This window comes from Leuciscus leuciscus, assembly GCF_965113295.1.
Source record: "Leuciscus leuciscus genome assembly, chromosome: 1".
In the NCBI taxonomy this organism is placed as follows: domain Eukaryota; kingdom Metazoa; phylum Chordata; class Actinopteri; order Cypriniformes; family Leuciscidae; genus Leuciscus; species Leuciscus leuciscus.
The window spans coordinates 63,535,465-63,554,013 of NC_138725.1; the positions used below are offsets into that span (position 1 = coordinate 63,535,465).

At 37.6% G+C, this 18,549-nt stretch overlaps 1 protein-coding gene across 1 annotated transcript; it reads left to right on the plus strand.

Annotated features, from left to right (window-relative positions):
* Positions 1-12,538: 12,538 nt before the first annotated feature.
* LOC309504021 (uncharacterized protein) lies at positions 12,539-15,396 on the plus strand. The gene is made up of 5 exons (XM_082176975.1): positions 12,539-12,814; positions 12,912-13,266; positions 13,855-13,922; positions 14,063-14,106; positions 15,187-15,396. The coding sequence occupies exons 2-5, from the start codon at positions 13,140-13,142 to the stop codon at positions 15,275-15,277; spliced, it is 330 nt and encodes a 109-aa protein (XP_082033101.1). The 5' UTR covers positions 12,539-12,814; positions 12,912-13,139; the 3' UTR covers positions 15,278-15,396.
* The last annotated feature ends 3,153 nt before the right edge of the window (positions 15,397-18,549 follow it).

The window sequence follows — 18,549 nt, forward strand, 5'->3', positions numbered from 1 at the left end:
CTTGCATTGGAAACTCTGTCTCTCTTCCTCAATTGATTTTTACCTATAATGTGTGGCACTAAACTATTGATCTTTTGTTTTGTTCCCTTTGACCATTACAAGGATAATCCATTTGCTTAGTGGAACAAGGTGACAGAGTAGTCTAGTTTTTGCACTGCAGGAAGGAATAAAGAAATCCTGGGGTTCTTTTGTCTGGCAACCCTTAGACCTTGAGAAAGAAAGCACAATGCAAAAGCATGGTTAACCTGCACTGAGGTGAAATTCAACATATACTGTATATGTACGCCAGGCACACTCAGTGCAAGCTTTCAGCAGCCTGGGAATCCAACAATAACAGCAGTGATTCCTTTGAATGGGCTGTTGAACTGAATAATGTCTTAAAGTGAGTAAATGAGAATATTGTTTGACAGCTTGGATTCTTTTTCTTTCTGTGATGTATGTATATAATCGTTTGAAACAAGATTACAGCCACAGCATGAACGGAATTGGTCCAAACATGCACTTGTGGAACATATCATAGCAATCTGCAGTTTACAATGATAATTGTCGCAGCGCTGTATCGATCTGTTGGAGTGATGTAGAGAGAGCCAAACAAAGCAGGTTTTGGAAGAACTCTCCAAAGACATCTTTGCACAATAACTGTTTGCTTTTATGTACCACTTGTATTTCTGAGGACACAGACACGATCTGAACAGAGAGTGGAGATAAAGCACAAGCTTGGGCTTATTGCCTGGTTTGAGAGGAGATTCTTATACTGATCTCAGCGCGAGTAGCACACCTACCAAAGACAACGAGGAACAGAACAAAGAAGACTGCGGCTTAAAGACTGATTATGGTTTCTGTTACCAGCTCAAGATAAAAGCTTATTCCGCAACTATAGGGCCCACAACCAACAAAAAGTAATTTCATCACTTCACAGTTTTATAGTACAGTCAGCATCACTGTGTTAGTGAGTGTTGCAAAACTCTAAAGAACTATACTTATCGTCCTTCATGTGGAACTTAAAAGGAGCCTACTCTTGTCAAGATTCCCTGTGTCTGTTTCATGGACTCTTATTTTGATATTGTCTTCCTGTGGTTGAGTTCCTGTTTCCTGTGTTTCCATTGTTATCTTGTTTGTTAACTAATCTCCTACACCTGTCCTTCATTTAGCCCCTTGTCATCTTGTGTAGGCTATAAACCCTTTTCTTCTGTTATCTTGTGTTAATGTTTCATGCTGGTGCTTCTTGCTATTGTTCCTTGTGTTTATAAAATGTGATTTCTTCATTCATCTGTGTCTTTTGAATCGGGATTATCAGAAATCAGTACATGACAACGCTGCTGTTTTATATTTAAAATTGTTTTTTTATAACTATATAAATCTTGGTGTGAACAGGCCTTTAGTGTGAACCATGGAAGATAATGATATAGTTCTAAATATTAAAGAAGTCCACACCACAACTATAACTATAACTATAACTATAACGACAATCACTTTGTCGGAATCACTTTTTTAATGATTATTTTCCAGCTGATGAATGATAAAAACATTGACAGCCAATCAGAATCCTGTTTTAAGAGCTTGACCCTTAAAAGCTGCAGACAACAAAACTGACAAAAATGTATAATGACAGAGCAACAATATCCTTTCAATCACTTCCAAAATGGCTTTTACAGCTGTTTAACGATAAAAAAGCTGTCCAATCAGAATCCACCTAACTTTAAAAAGCTTTATTGATTGCTGGTCTGGATGCTAGTTATTCTAGTTATTGTTCTTGATGTGAACATGCAATTTGCTCACTTACAATTCAAATAATTTCAACATAACGTTGTTGACAAAACATAAATAATTACCTAATTTATTCTGACTAATTATGCCCATATATTTCCATATACAGTATCTGCACTCTTAAAGGCCCACTGAAGTGCCTTGGAATGCGCAGTTTTGTATGATGTGTTGATGTAATTTCCACTGAAACAGGAAGCTAAGGCGGGACATATTGAATGGCTTTTCAAATAGCCAATAGCGTTAGTTTACCTCACAGACTGCAAGTCGTACTTGACAGCACCATGGAAGCGAATCCGAGTGTGAGTGCTGATGATATGTTAGATTCTAGAGAGCATTTGATTGTACAGAAGATGTGATGAGAAGCTGAAGTCCACCGGGATGTCATAAAAATCCGTGATCCATTTTAGCGGAAGTGAAAAACTAAGTTTTGAATGCTTACATCTCCTAAATGCGAATTGTGTCATTGTTTTGGAACACACCAGCTTATTCATAACCTTAAGGCTAACATATTCATACTAAAAGCAAAAAACCTTCAATTTTGATTTCAGGGGGCCTTAAAAAATAAAGGTTCCAAAAGTTTTTTGTTTGTTTTTTGTGCATAATCGGGTCCCCGGTGCATCTACCAACCCAGAAAACATGAAAAGTGATAACCCAGTAACTTTCTTTTGGTAAGCCTTTCACTGCAAGCATGTTAATCTGCACGTTTCCACCCACGGCTCCGCCATTAGTGTAACCCAGAGCCGATCAGCCCTATACGCACACTACGCAAGTTGTGTAGGGCCCCGCAAATTACTCAAGACGCTTTGACACACCTCCCCCTCGTGTCAAAGCACGTCAATCAAAGTTTACAACATCGATGAGAAAATGAAGCGGAACTATACTTCTGGTCACGAAGAGAGAGAGAGAAAAAAAAACACAATGAGAGTGAATTTCGGGAACAGCAATCAGACTTGTGTTCTCTCCTCTCCAAGTTTGATGTCAGCAAAGAACAGTAAAGTTAAGTTAATGTTGCTTGCTAATGCCGGCCACTTCCAGGGCTGTGTTCTGTGACTTTGTGCCTGACAAAAAAAGTGAGAGTGAAATACAACTATTTATTGCGTTTGATAAACGACAAAGGGCAACGGTGTTTGTTTATAAACTGCAGCTCGGAAAAGATAACCGCGCCGCGCGTTAAAGGGGTGGTATAATGCCCTTTTCACAAGATGTAAAATATATCTTTGATGTCCCCAGAGTGTGTATGTGAAGTTTTAGCTCAAAATACCCCACAGATATTTTTATATAACATGTTAAAGTTTTCACTTTTTGTTTTGTGTCTGTTCCTTTAAATGCAAATGAGCTGCTGCTCATGGCACAGGGGGCCACAACAGCTTGTGTCCTTTTACTTCACATAGTCATGCACTGAAAATTTCAAAAACTTTTTAGCCTTTTATGTTCAAACCGGGGTCAGATGATGTCAACGGAGTCAATGATGGAGAGACTCAAGAAGTGACCACATGTAGAAGCAACAGGACATTTCTGAATGGTTAGTTGATGAATTTATGTAGCTGATGTGTAGTTATCTTCTAGTCATTGATTAGCATATTCTGTCTTGATAATCTATAAATCGTGTTCAGGGGGCGGGGTTTATGTAAATTCTAGGGTTGGTGATGTCATTAACCCGGGAGGAATGTGGTGTAGTCCCTACCAGCTGTTTGTTGTAGTCCTTAAAAAGCAATTCTTTAAAAGCAAATATCTCCCTTTGCTTTGAACTTTGAGCATTGTAACTTTGCAGATGTTGTTTATGCTCAACATGCGTTCATATGCGCGTGCACGAAATGAAACGCGCACTTTCCAGCAAAACATCTGTGGGGACCAGTACAATATGGGCGGGATGGCACTCCTCATTATCGGCGCACATACTTTTAAAACAAGACAATGATTATCTAGTCTCCAAGTCAGTTTAGTTACAACTCTGCAATAAAGAAAGATGGAAAGCAATGTGTTGACATTGACTATTGTTTTATAGGCTATATTGCATTTAAAATGTTTACTGGCTGGACATAGGCTACTGGTCAATATGGATGCACATCCCTCAGTAAATAATAACCATCAAGTATCAAGTATTGCTTTTGTCATTTAAAACACAGTGATATGCTATGACAAGCCATTTTAGCTTTTATTTATTCACAAGATGCATTTTTTAAATCAATAATTAAATTTGTACAATTTAAAATGTGAATTCTTGATATTAAGAATGTACTTTTTCTAAGAATGTACTTATCAGGAATTGTATTTTAATTAGTACTAGTTAAAGGAGGGAGGATTGTAGTGGGAGCACTGGGGAGTCAGGTGTGACTGTGTGGCAATGGCAGATGGTTTACATGGCTCATGGGTCAGATAGGACGGCCCCTTAACAGAATTTTGCTTAGGGCCCCAGGGAGGTCAGCATTCGCTCTGGTGTAACCAGTTCTAATGCAATGGCAAAAGTTCGAGCAAAGCATGCAAACTGTCCTGTCGTCACTGCACAGAGCACACAACACTATTTGACCAAAAAATGTCACAACTGTCTTATAAAAACCTCAGGGAACTGTGTCAACTTGTGTGAAAGTTAAACATGACGGCATGCAAGTCGATGAGATGAATCAATGTAACTATACAACTATATAAATGTATCCACTAACCATTCAGAAACATCCAGGTTCACTCAAAAAGTTGCGACCTCTTCCCGAGTCTCTCTGTAAGGCTCTGTAAGATTTTAGATGAGTGAGATTCGAGTGTTTTGTTATTGCCGGAGTATCAGAAGCTTTTTTGAGTGCATATTTTACATTTTATGGCATTTTAGACAGGCATGATTAGACATCATAATTATCATCGTTAAAGAAAAACATTATCATACACACAATATATGGGGTATATGCAGAAACATTAGATTGTTATTTATTTTTGTAAATATGATATAATTTAATAGTATGATATAAATAAACAATTCATATTAAATCAATTCCTGTATCACTTAATGTTTTTGGATATACACCATATATTTTGTATGGTATGATTTTTAAACTGCGTAATACACACGAAATAAATACATTTATTAAAAACTACTATTAGGTAATACACAAATCCCTTTGAATTGCATTTCATTTGAATAGCACTCAACACTAATAGAACTCAAAATATTAGTTATAATCCGTATCATTTTTGAGTTGCCTTTAGTTTAAACTCATTTTGAATTCAGAAATGGAATAGGAATATAAAAGGCAACCTAACACTGTCAGTCACATTTGAGATGCACGTTATACTCAATACTGATCATTTATTAAAAACCGTACAGTATCTAAAATTTCTATCTTGGAGTGGGAAGTAAGAACACATTTCTGAAGACGTGAACCGAAAGACCTTGATAATTTATTATTTCAAACACTGAATGTTATACGAGATTTCAGTCCGTATCTCAGAGACCAAAGCCTCGACTGCAGTTCTATTATGATCTTAATCCTAACTCTGCCTTTTTGAGTATTATACCTGACCTGTTGATTATTATATTTCCAGTGCAAGACTCTGCAGAATCATAGATTGATCCGCTATCCAGGTCCATGGGACCTGTAAAGTGCCAGCAAACAACCGGTGCATTTCAATGTTCTCGCAGACTCCGTAAGAGAGCTGTTATGTTATAGATTCTGGTCTGAAACACTTTACATCAAATTGAGGAAGGTGAAGTAGTCTCGCTGTCTCAGTGGTTACACATTGTGTTTTATACAGATGACTCCCATTAGAGGTAATGACATGACCATTCACGAACGACAGGGATTCAGAGTCTGCTTCTTGTGAGTGATAAGGACACATTAAAAAGCGTTTGAAATCGAAATGACAAATGATAGATGAAACTGAATAGGCTGGGTAGGCGCATGAAGAAAGGGAACAAAAGAAGTAAACATTTATTTTTTTTCCCAATGCATTTTGGATTTTAATTCCTGCAGCAATGGCCATTCTTAAATCTGCTGATATTATTCAACGGCTTTTAATCGCTGAATTTTAAGTAGTTTATCCACATTTAAAATGCAATGAATTGCATAATTAAAATAGCTAAGAATGTAAATCAGTGAGCTGGAAAGGCGGTAGGTAATTAAACAGTTTTCCTAGTGGAACAAAGTCCAATTGTCTCTCAAAAAAAAAAAAAAAAGAAAAAAAAAAAAGAAAAGTGAAGAAAAATATGTTGAACAGTAAGAAAACATGTTTCGGTGTGTTTCTTGATGCATAATTTGAATCAGTAAAATAGCTTGCATATGCAAGTACGGTTCTCTGGTAAAATCATCATCTCATCATTACTGTAATAATTTTAAAGATGCAACCAATTGTTTCCTCATTAAAAAGTCCCTACGGAAATGAATAGGAAACGTTTGAGTGCACGTAATTTTAAACATGAGAAGAAGACTAATAGCTAATAAAAGCTGTTTTGTTGTACATGGACCGGGACCCTCAAGGTGGGCTTTCATGTTGAGATCATGTGACCAGCCCAAAACTATTCGTTTGTTCTCTGCAACCCATTGATCCATTCTCATAACGAACGGCACACTAACGCATTATTCACAATCAATTTCTCGAGTGCCGTAATGTTTGCTGTCTGATGGAGTGTCTGCGAGCTTCATGTAGTTTCCTCCAAAAACATGGGCTGCTTTGTGGTCTGAAGTTGCAATTAAGATTTAGCAGATGGAGGCCTCACAATTAGTTGGGAGTGGTAATCAATTTCTGCCATTTACTAAGGACTGGGATGCTGCCATGGAGAGAAAAAGCCTGTGTTTCGAGCAAGAACCGTAACGTGATCTTAATTCTCCTCCACTTCAGTATTCAGAGCTGTGCAAGTCAACCATTTCCGAGTTCTCTTGCACTGCACGAAATGCATTACCACATAAAAGAGATGCAGTCTGAGGCGGCATTGCTCTTTTTTTTTTTTTTTTACCCAAAACATACTTCAGAAAAGCCATTTAAATGCTTATTATCAAACCATAACAACATATGCTTTTGTGTTGATTGCTGTGCATTCAGCATATTGATTTCCAATTACACCATTTACAGGACGAGTATATGTCGGGTAAAGGACCGTGACGTTGTCTGAGGCACATATGGCGTGTGAATTGTGCATGAGTGCATCTGTGTGTGTCCACTGCTGATGAGCAGATGTTTATGCTGATGAGAAGAGCTTTGGGAATGTGGCTAGCCCTGCTCAAGATGAGATGAGATTGGCATGGCTTTCTCAGCCTTCCACTCACGGCTCCTATGGGCCACTTGATGCCGCAGACAAGAGCATGTCAGCATTGAATGCTACGGCTGTGTGAATGAGGGACTGCAAGATGAATGGCCGCCCACAGAAGAGTTGGTTTTCACCTTGAACATCTCATCACTCTTCCTGACTAATCCTCCGCGCTGCTTCTCTCAGGAAGAGCCAGGTGGCGCTTATTCAATGACACATGAGAACAGGAGTCGACCGCGCATACATCACCCGCCGTCAGTTTAACAGGCTTCTGCGTGCTCCTTTATCCCACTGAAGTGTCACACCAGACCTGAGGGTGCGTCATTGTATCTGCAAAACAGCTTTTATGCAGTTACTGACCAATCCAACTCTGGCAAATATTGCCATCCTCCATAGTGTCGGGAAAAAAGTCTGTGGCCCACACACACAGTAATTGCCATTACATGTCGGAGCAAAAACTTGTATATGCAAGTATAGTTATCTAGTAATCATAATCCCATCATTATTGCAATTATTTTATCATGCAATTCTTTCTTCATTAGTCATAGTCTTGCCATTACATGTCGGAGCATATGAACTTTTATATTGTAACTCTTTTGAGAAGTGTGTTTGGACACAGTTTAGAAATGAAATGGTGGAAGAAAATGGAATTTAACTCTGTTAACTGTAATTTACCTCTCTATATACGGTGGAAAAAGTGTATTAGGAAAAAAAATGATGACTAATCTTATCATTTTAATGGTTAAAATATATAATATATTCAGCAAGAAAATGCATGTACTTTTAAAGTAAAATATTGTTGTCATCTTGTAATTTATGGTGAAAAACATTAAAAGGGCATCCTCATCCAGTGTGATTACCACAGTAAATTCGCAGTGAATTTCTGAATTTCAACTAGCCTACACTTCTTACCTGATCTCTTTCCACGCCAGCGTTTGTATGAATATCTGAACATCAAAAGAAAGAGCAGAGCCACTGCTTTTAAAAATAAAACGTTTTATCCTAGCTTTATGCATTCTTTTATCAACACTTGATTGTGGGTAAGTTCCATTAAAAAAAAAGAGCAAAATTTTGAACAAAAATGTGAGAAAATCGCGTTCTTTGTCAAAGACTACGTCTAGATTGGATTCAGAACGATGATCAAAACATTGATCAAGCAAGTCGAGTCCATCAACACCTCCAAAGCTTCAGAGTCGTTTCCTCTTCCTGGATCAACATTTAATTTGGAAATGTTAGGCAGATTTGGTTTATATGCTGTTTAACATTAATGACCGCATTATTTTACATGTAAGCAATGCTTCTTTCGATTGTTTCTGCTTCTTCTTCGCCTGTGTTTTAATCCAGACATTCTGTGCTATTTCAGAATATGCGGGATAGTGCCCCCTAGTAAAGTGAAAACACAGATTGCCTAAATATTCTGTCATTGGAGGGGAAATAGTTAACAGAATATTCTTTATAGCGAACTAACCTAGAAACTAGGTTTAGAAACTAACCTAAAATATGGGTAGATGTTGTTGACCCAGTAAAGATGCATGTGTTTAATTTGTTTGGTCATTTTAAAATCCTAAAATGAATCCGAGTATCAGGATCTGACATGAGCTGGACAAAGACACACATCACTTACATGAGTCCCAAGACTCAATGTGCAGAAATAGTGTGCAGACTGTTAGGCCACGCCTCTAACCTCTCACACTATTGTGAAATGACTATATTCTCCTCACATGCTTCAACATCTGTTCAATTTACTCTTTCCTTCATCTTTTTTTTTATCTGCATTCAACAAGGAGAGATGGGAATGAACATCGTCAAAGCGTCCATGGTGACTGTACGGCACCTGAAAAACCATCATTGGTATTCCAGATAGGTTGAAAATGGTTTTCTGCAGTCCGTCTAGTGGTCTCTCGGTTTTGTTTAATTTTTTTCGCCCTTTACCTATTCTTCATTCTATCAGTTTGAGAGCAGGGGAGGCGCGGAGGAAGTGTGCTTAAAAGGAAATCCTCTCTGCTTTGTGGCAGAAGTCACAGACTCTGAAACTGGCTGACGGAATGACAGGACAAAGCAGATATCCAGAGCGTGTCTCTTACCATGGCAATTGCTGCAACTTCGCGGCACTCCGTGTCATCGCATTTGCGAGTGCAGCGTGGTGTGACAGTAGAGAGATGAGTGTCTGAGGTGTTACCTTTTTTTTTTTCCAATCATATAGTAGATAGGGTGAATACAAAGCTCTGCAGAGTCTGAAATCCAGACAGAGTGAAACTGCTGAATTTGAGCTTGGGAGAGCAGAAGGTAATGTTTTCCCTCAAAAACTCGGTGGGTTTCTTATCTCAGCCATGAAAATTGATAGAACCCAGGCCGACCCCCACCTCTACCAGTATAGGCGGCAGTGATTTCTTCTAAAGTTGTCTAAACTCAGCAAGACTTTATTACAATGAGCAGCAGGCGTACGTTTGGTCTTGAAGGCCAGTGTGTGTACTGCAACGTGGCTGATACACTTTTTGGCAGGGCACTTTGGGTCTGAGCAAGTGTGGAGTGCTGATAACAGGCAAAGTAGCTGCCAATCGGAGATTGCACGATTAATCCAGATGAAAAGAGAACTATGGATGGCAGTGGACGACGTAGAGCAGGGCTTCAATCGTTTGGAGGTGATAGTTTAAGCCACTCTTAACTGGTGGGATGTGATAGCGACAGCAGTGAAAAAAAAAAAAAAAATGCTACATTCTAATATATAAATAATATAAAAATTAAATAAAATGTGAATTATGAAACTTTGACACAGAGATGAACCCGCAAATGCTCCACTGATTTGCACAGGCTAGCTTAGCTTGTTAGCTTCTGTCTTTTCCCCCAATTTTCCTATGCAGTCATATTTATAATGTTGTATATTACTGCACAGCAATTTTTGTGGTTCACATAACAATATATTTAGAGTTTCTGCTGATAAAACCAATCTCCTTCATTGTTTTAACTCAAATTTTTTATTTCAATGAACTCAACATTTTAAAGCCTCGCTGTGGTGAAAATCAAGCTTTTAATGTTGTTTATATGTCTATGTGGTGTTATTAATATGCTTTAAGACAAACCATGTACAAATTCCAACCCGTTCTCATCTCAGGGCGTCATATAAGGCCGTTTTGTCACGTCCTTCGGCGTTTTCAGCCCACGCATATAGCACCCTTTTGCGTATAGATGACACGCTCATGGCTTTCAACCAACTTCAATGTAAAACCATCCGCGATGTAATTACACGCTCAGGGCTTCGCCAGTCGTCAATTCACCTCAACATTGACCGACTCTGCACAGACTAAAGACGTTTTCAGCAACGACTTATGTTTGCTCTATGATTAGGATTGCCTACACCTAATATAGGAGGTCATTGTTTTCCATTATTTATCTTTTGAGAGGAGATATTCGCCATTTTCAACACCCTTATCGTCTGTGAGAGACGCTCGCGGCTTAACCACCTCCAATGCAACCCACCCGCGTTTTACAGGACGCAGTTGGACTTTGCTAGCCAATCCAAGTGCGTGATATCAGACGTTTTCAGCAACAGTAGCATGCGTAGGCTACAATTTCGTTTAGTTTTAAATAAGCCTGTGGTAGCCTTCTCAATTTAAACGTGAATGTGTGCTAGGTATCCTAACTAAAAACACGACAATATGGTTCCATCATCCCTTAATTGCCCGCAGGAGTATATTGGCCGAATTCAACACGCACCCTTTATCGTGTGTGAGAGACGCTCATGGCTTTCAACCATCAATGCAACCCACGGGCGTTTTACAGGACGCAGTTGGACTCGTTAAATATCGCTTGGCCAGGACCCCTTGGCGTCACTTTTGAACGCACTGGGTATACCTTTGGCGTCATTTTTCAACGTGTAGGGTAGTCTGTTTGACTTCTATAGAACTCTGAACCGGAGCCTGCGGCGTTGAAATTTGACGTCTTGGGTAACACCGCAACCCGTCTGCTGTGTATGGGTCGAGGCTACAATAAATAAAAATAAAAAGGAATAGACTACAATGAATGATCTATGCCAGGGCTAGTAAAATGGCGGCCCCCAGATGATATTTATCTGGCCCTCCAACTGGTTTTTGATGTTTAAAAACCCTCGCAATCTGATATCAAAGTGCCCTCTCTGCGCAAAGGTTTAGCGCGTTCGGCAACCGCATTCAGCGGTGAGTTTAACATCGCACATGGTGTGCAACCGCATTCAGCGGTGAGTTTAACAACGCACATGGTGTGCAACCGCATTCAGCGGTGAGTTTAACAACGCTCAACTGCAGGTAAAACGGCATTCAGCGGTGAGTTTAACCAAAACAACGCTCAACTGCAGGTAAAACTGCATTCAAAGGTGAGTTTAACAACGCTCCACGGCGTGCAAGTAAGCAGTTTAAGCGTTTTCTTGTCATAGGAACTGGTACATAGGTACACTGCTTTAACTAGAGCATGCTGGGTAACGTATTTTTATCGGAGGTTTGTTGATGTTAATAAATATATAATATGCTACGATTGTGTTCAATTAATATTTTATTTTTTATTTTATTTTTTATTGATTAAATCCTCTAAATTAATAACGCTGACGTCACTGTATGGGGCGATCCCAAGGTCCATTGCGATTTCCCACTTGGTAAGTAGAAGAGTTAATTAATAGAGATGGATACTATTCTTAAATTTACATCTAAAAACTGTTGAATCAGGACAAGAAGTTGTGTTTAGAACCTTTAGATGTGTAAGGTGGCAATTTCGTATGACGGTAAATAATAGAAGGCATTATAAAAATATAGCTTGCTGCACCAAATGTGCAGGCTAGCAAAGTTAGCTAATTGAATTCAAGTTCATTTTTGTCGCATATAATCATGTATCATACTGGGGAATGTAATATTTTCAGTATTACATTAGCCCACAACTATTATCCAATATTAGAAATGTTCAGATGAAGAACAGTTGCCAGATTGGTTTGTTTTACAGCCTAATTGTTTAAAATCCACGCAAAATTATATAATTAACACCCAAATAAATCTATAATTAACAATACAAATTAATTTATAACTACAACATTATTGTGGCTCATCACAATATGAAATGATAAATAATTTGTGTTCTTTCAGAGGCTATTTAAGGCTACTACAGTGAACAGTGCAACTGTAAAATTATTTTCCATTTCTGTCCTTTGCCTTAAAATAAAAAAAAATTCCACTTGCCCAAGCCTTTTTTTATCACACATAGATCAACCCAAAACCAACCAAATAGCTGGGAAACTATCCAATCTGGCAACATGAAGAATACTGGTGTAAAATATAAGGTGTTTGATTCTGAATTGCTGAATTGCAGGTCCTTCAATTTTGCCTGCTCTTTATTCTAATCCCCCACCACACATACACACACAGAAACACACACAATAAAGGCACTTTTAAGAGCCACGTCTGTCTTGTGTTTTTCTGTCAAGTATTACTGTAAGTCATGATGGCAATGGCAGAAACTGCAGAGTACCTCTGGCCTTATCTGAAACTGGCCATTGATTTCATACAGTTGAAGAGGAATGTTTCTTGCATTGTACTCCAACTCCATTAAATGTCCTTAAAATAAAATTGATATATTACTGATGTTTCTAATAATTCAGTGGATTTAACTAATGTCTGATAACTGCTTTTGTTCATTTCAGGTGAGTAAACTTGAAGCCAATTTTATTTATTGGTAAGCCAGATAAAAGGGCTTCGAATAAATGGGTTGCAGATATAATAACCCATCTGCACCCCACTCCTGTCACTAAAATTATTTTGGAGAAGATGCGGAGGGCCTATGAATTTATCTTGACAAAATGTAAGTAATGTTTTGATTTAGAAATTATGAATGTTTAAAATGTATATTTCTTTGTTAATATGTAAAGATTTTAAATGAAAGTAAACTTGTATTATAGCAACCTCCACAGCACAGCAACCGGAGAGTCAAATGGTGCAGCAGGCGGAGAGTCAAGCGGCGGCGGAGAGTCAAACCAAGGAGTCTGAGACTGTATTTGTTCTTAACCTTGTTCCTCTGTCTTCCCCACTCTCTCCAACCTCTCTCTTCTACTTCTTCTACTTGTACAACTATTCTTCCTTCACTTTCTTCCAAACTTCCACTGCCATGCTCTAAGTCTTTGCAACAAATGAAAAGGACAAACACCTCTGCCTCTTCACACTATTCTCCCTCTGTCTCTCTTCCATCTCCGTCTGCCTCTTACATTTCCACGTCTTTGTGTCAGGAAGGGCCACGTGTGAAGAACAGAAGAAAAGGTAACCTTTTGCATGGTACATCTTACCCCACACTGGTAATAAATTTGCTCCCAGTCAGAGTTGACTTCATGTAAATTTGATTCATTGGGCTAACCGGGTCATTGGTAGCCAGTTCACAGTATTTAGTTATTTAGCTGTGGCCAATGTCCAAGGCCTGTGGTTAATGTCAGTCCCTGACTTAAGGTCCTTCCACACTGAGTCTGAAATTTTCGTATGCGTTTTTCCGTATTCGTCATTCGGTGGCTCTGTATTGTCAAAACACCATTCCAAATTCTTGCTACTGATCCGAAAAACGCAGAAAATCGAACCCGATCCGATTTTTTTATGACGGCAGTGTGTAAACGTGATTGACAAAACATATTTATTCGTCGTATTTCAGAGTCAGTGTGCAAGGACCATTAAGCTAAGAGGACTTTGGGAAAGCCAATCCTGTACATTTTGCTTTCAAAAACAGGGACAAATTTACTTTGACATGAATGAAAAGTACTGCATATTACCTCACATGTGAAATTATAAATTTGAACTGATTTAGCTACAAAGCATGGCATCATGGCTTAATAAACTTTCCGTGTCTTTTCATCATTTCAGGTTGCCGAAAATGTAGTAGGCAGAAGGTTTTCCTCTTTGATCGAATAACTGGGGAACGGATAAATGAGGTAAAATGTGTTCTGTTAGGCTGCTTTCTTGTCTAAATGACTGATTCTGACCTTTCAAAGATAATAAAACAATATGTTATGCCCTAATCAGTGATTGCTAAAACAGTTAAAATAATTATTATTCGTGTTTTTGTGTGTAGGGGAAAGCCGAGTTGAAAGTCCACTGGTTGCCATGCACTGTGTGGTAAGTCATATTTTATTTATTATTTAATTCTCAGTACTCAAGCAAATAGCGATGAGGTGGAGGCATTTGGAAGAGCTAGATCCGGCAGGTAGGCCCTTGTAACCTTTAGGACATGCATTCCGATGATGAAAAATTATGGAATAGTCTTCCGAGCATTCCAAAATCAGACACACTCTCTCAGTCCAGACTAAAGACAAATATCTGGACTGTCTTTAGTCTGGACTGAGAGAGTGTGTCTGAATTTGGAATGCTCGGAAGACTATTCCATAATTTTAAAGACAAATCAGCGAATGATCTACCTCCTTGTCTTTATTTAGAATATTCTATTTGTAAGATCCTGGAATTTTGTGATTAACACAATGGATTGTAGGTAATGAGGAGCTGAACCATTCAGTACTTGCTGAGTAATTAATAGAACTCTAAAATTAGCTGACAGACAGCCAATGTATGGACAATAAAATGGTCCTGATGTGATCTGGTTTTACTGTTTCTAGTAAGTTCTCTAGTGGCTAGCTCTAGCTCTGAACTAGCTTATTTATTGAGCCTGCAGCAGGACATCCACTTGGTAATGCATTACAAAAGTAGCAGTGTTTCATGCACACATAAATTAATCTTTCAGCATCTGAAACACTTATGTGTCATAATTTAGTTGTTTCCTGTTGTACATGTGTTGGAAATGTGATTTTCCTCATCCCACTAATGACAACTTCATCCCTCAGTTTATCAGAAACATTTTGAAATCCGTAAATTGAGATACATGGCTTTTAATGTACAGGAACTGTGTGGAACATTGTGTAACTAGAGCTGCCAGACAATTGTAGTTTAGTAAAAAGTACAATAGTTTCCTGTGAGATGCAATGTTGTATAAAAATGTGTAAAATGAAAAAACACCGTAAATTGAGTGAATGTACTCAGTTGCATTCCACCACTGGGCTTAACCAGGGTTAATGCTACTTTAACAAACATAAATACATTTCAATGAACTCTCTAAATTTAACCCAACAGGTTTTTTTTTTTTTTTTTTTTTTTTTTTTTTCTCTGTGTTCTAATGAATTTTTTTGCACTTATGATATTTTACAGTGGCAAAACCTGGGATGACACATGGGAGCCTGCCAGTGAATTCCTGCATGTTATGCCTAATTCCCCACATCCCAACCAGCTTTCAACATGACAGCCTAGTCACCTGGACTCAAGCACCCTTAATTTCTTTTCTTTTTTTTTGTGAGTTTTTTCTTTTCTTTTCTTTTTCTTTTTCTCTTGCTTTTGTTCATTAAAGTTTTTTGCACAATACCCAGTCTCTTTTTGTGTTTATTTTCTTAATGGTGTGTAAAAAAAACAAAAAACTTTTGCATTTTCAATAACTGCACAACAGCCAGGAAGTGTGCCATGGAGATCATAAGGGAGAAAATGAGTGCTGTTTGGCATAATGGCATTCCCAAAGGCATTATTTGTACTTTAAAAAAAAAAATTTATATAGTTTAGGTAAGTCTACTTGAACTATTTGTTTGGTATGCCAGCCATGAATACATACCACAGAATACTCCTAAAGATATTAAAATGTTGTAATCCTACAATTTCCGATATTAATTCCTTTAACATTTATCATTTTAATTACCTATTTATATTTGCCTTTTTACAAAATAATGTAAAATTAATCATGTAAATATATATATTGTTTTTATTTTGGGGGGCAAAGTGTTCTTCAAAGGGAAGAAAATAATGTATTTTCTGGTGGCAGCCTTGCATCTCCTGGGTTTTTTTTTTTTTTTTAAGAAAAGAAAAATTAAAGTCTTTAAATAGTTTGGCATATCAATACATTTTGGGAAATTAGTACAAAGTGTGAGCGCAATCATCTTTAAATGTTACAGACGCATTTTATTTGATTAAGAGATTAACTTACATCTGTTTAAAACAAATACTGCATGCTAGAATAACTATCAAGAGTAATTTTCTTTCTGTAAGATCCCTGTAGGGTTACATAACATAGGTTACATAGCCTATCTTCAGTCAGAACTGGGAAGAGTCTGTTTTTTTATTTATTTATTTTTATTGCAGAACTTATACATAAATGATCATGGAAATAAAGCGTTGTTGTATATCTTTCAATGAAAAATAACAACAAAATAAATAAATATCCTGGATTTGCGTACATCAAAAGTCGGAAGAGCCTGTAAATACCATATATGGACAAGTGTGACGAGGCTTTGACGTTTCCATGGCCCCAGAAGGACAAGCTGTGGTTGGACTAACGTTTAGGTCAGAATAAAAAGCGCTCCATATCGCAAACTATGTTTTGCTTGCGTTATGTTGTCAGTAATACTGTCAGTTAACAATAAGGTATTGCTATATTGAAAGAAATTACACGTTTACCGAGATCCTAACCCTAACCCTATAGTGTAACTACACACTTCAATGAACTACAATTTACAGCGCCCGTCCCATGGACACAATGATAGAGGCTTATGGGTAATGTAGTTTAAAAACGTTTAGTAATGGAATTAAATATTTTAATACTTTGACATATTTGAGAGCCAGACTGAAATTTGGTATTTTACTGTGAGCACTTTTTAAAATGCTTTTTTAACACCTTTCCATGTATGCCAGACATCTCTGTCCAACATTATGTATTAAACATAGCATAAATAATTGTCCTACCAATTTTCACTTTTATACACTTATCAGACTTTGCATTTGCAGACTTTGTAGAATGTGCATTTTTTTGCTCTTCCAGGGGTGCTACGGGACCCCTGGGGGAGGAAGGGCAGTAAAACCTACACATATGTACTCTCTTCATCATGGACAACAAACTGTATTGAGTCACATTTATATCTGAACATTCTTTTGCTTTCCCGCCTTTTCTATATTTACATCATGCTTGTGTTAGGTTTTGATTATATTGCAAGACTCTGAACTCGGAATACAAAAATACAGTAATATTTTACAAATGTTGTAAAATAGACCTTTTCTGAATTGCTAAAACACTAAACCTCCCAAATTCTCAATAGCCTAATCGAATTTGTCGAGTAAATCACTCTTTCTGTAAAACATTAAACAAGTTCAGGTAGTTAAAACACTGTTTGCAAATCTCATGCACTCTTTTGGCAAAACTCTAAACACATTCTCACTCACTAAAACACATTTCGCACTGACACATTTATGTTTCAAAACACTAAACACGGGCAGGCAAAAGTTAAACAACTACAACACAGTTGTCATCGTTAACACACAACTACTCAAAATTGTTCACTTATTTCTAATGATGAGACCAAACCAACTGTACATCATACAAGTCAGTTCAGAGTGCCAAAACTGACTCAAAATGTTGCACTGAATGTTACCAACAATGGATGGAAACAATATAAGAGGGAGAGGAGGAAGAAGAGTATGTGAAATAGGTGGTGAACAAAGAGGAAGAGGAGGAGGATGAGAAAGAGCAAGGTGTGAAGAATGTTGTCAAGGCTGGATCTGCTTTAGGGATTTTCCCTTTTCCTGAGATGACATTGTTATGTGGAAGAAGTCATCAGGCCGGACCAACATGAAGACATGATGCTGAAGCAGAATAAAATCTCTCTCACTGACCTTGATTCCTCTAGTTGCACAACTCTTCTGAGTGACTGTAACGCTTTTCATTTAGAGTTTTTTACTGTAACCTTTTTGTCTTTTGCAGTTGGGTCACTGTATTTTCACAGTATAAAAAGTGCTGAATATACAGACCTTCAATACTATACAATATTCAGTACAATACTATACTTGCAGTGCAGTGCAGTATACAATTTATTCACCTTACTACTGTAAGTTGTCATTACTATACTTTTTTTACGCAATTGCAAAATTTGTTTACTTAGTTACGATATACTTTTATTTCGGTAACTGCGTGTTTCGGATTCTGCTCTTCGTTTTTCTCTGTAGTGTCTAACGGTTGATCTGTAGTGTTTATAATATTGACTGATGTGTGTATGATCTGAAAGCATTGTTTGATTTGAGCACAGATAAAATGGTTTTGAGGCAATTGTTTGATTTTGCCATAAGAGTCAGATGTTCTCTGAATGTGGTTTGAAAATTTGGTTTTGTGTTTAAGGTTTTGAGAATGTGAGTTTCAAGAAATGTGTTTTAGCAATCCAGAAAACTGTAACATTATACTGTTAATCAGGTCACAGCTGATAAATCTACACAATTGAGTGGTGAAATGTTTTGAGTACCACAGAATCACATCAGTTGACTATGAAACCTGTACTAGATTACACAGAAAGCACATTGAATATTATGTTGGGGAGAAAATTATTCCTCATCATTATGGTGTTCTTCCTTATAATCTGCTTCTTCCATGTCTCTTAACAGGTTTCAATTGTTATACAGCACCCTACAGTTCAACTAATGAAAGTTACTGTACCACACAGTGCATGCATGCATGCACACATTTCTATGTATGTGAAAGAAGAGGTA

What these genes read in the sequence shown, in the direction of transcription:
- LOC309504021 (XM_082176975.1), top strand. Translation starts at nt 13,140, where the DNA reads ATGAAAAGGACAAACACCTCTGCCTCTTCACACTATTCTCCCTCTGTC. An exon ending in CTGGGGAACGGATAAATGAG is followed by an intron (nt 13,923 to 14,062) that starts GTAAAATGTGTT and finishes TTTTGTGTGTAG; the next exon opens with GGGAAAGCCGAGTTGAAAGT. An exon ending in TGGTTGCCATGCACTGTGTG is followed by an intron (nt 14,107 to 15,186) that starts GTAAGTCATATT and finishes GATATTTTACAG; the next exon opens with TGGCAAAACCTGGGATGACA.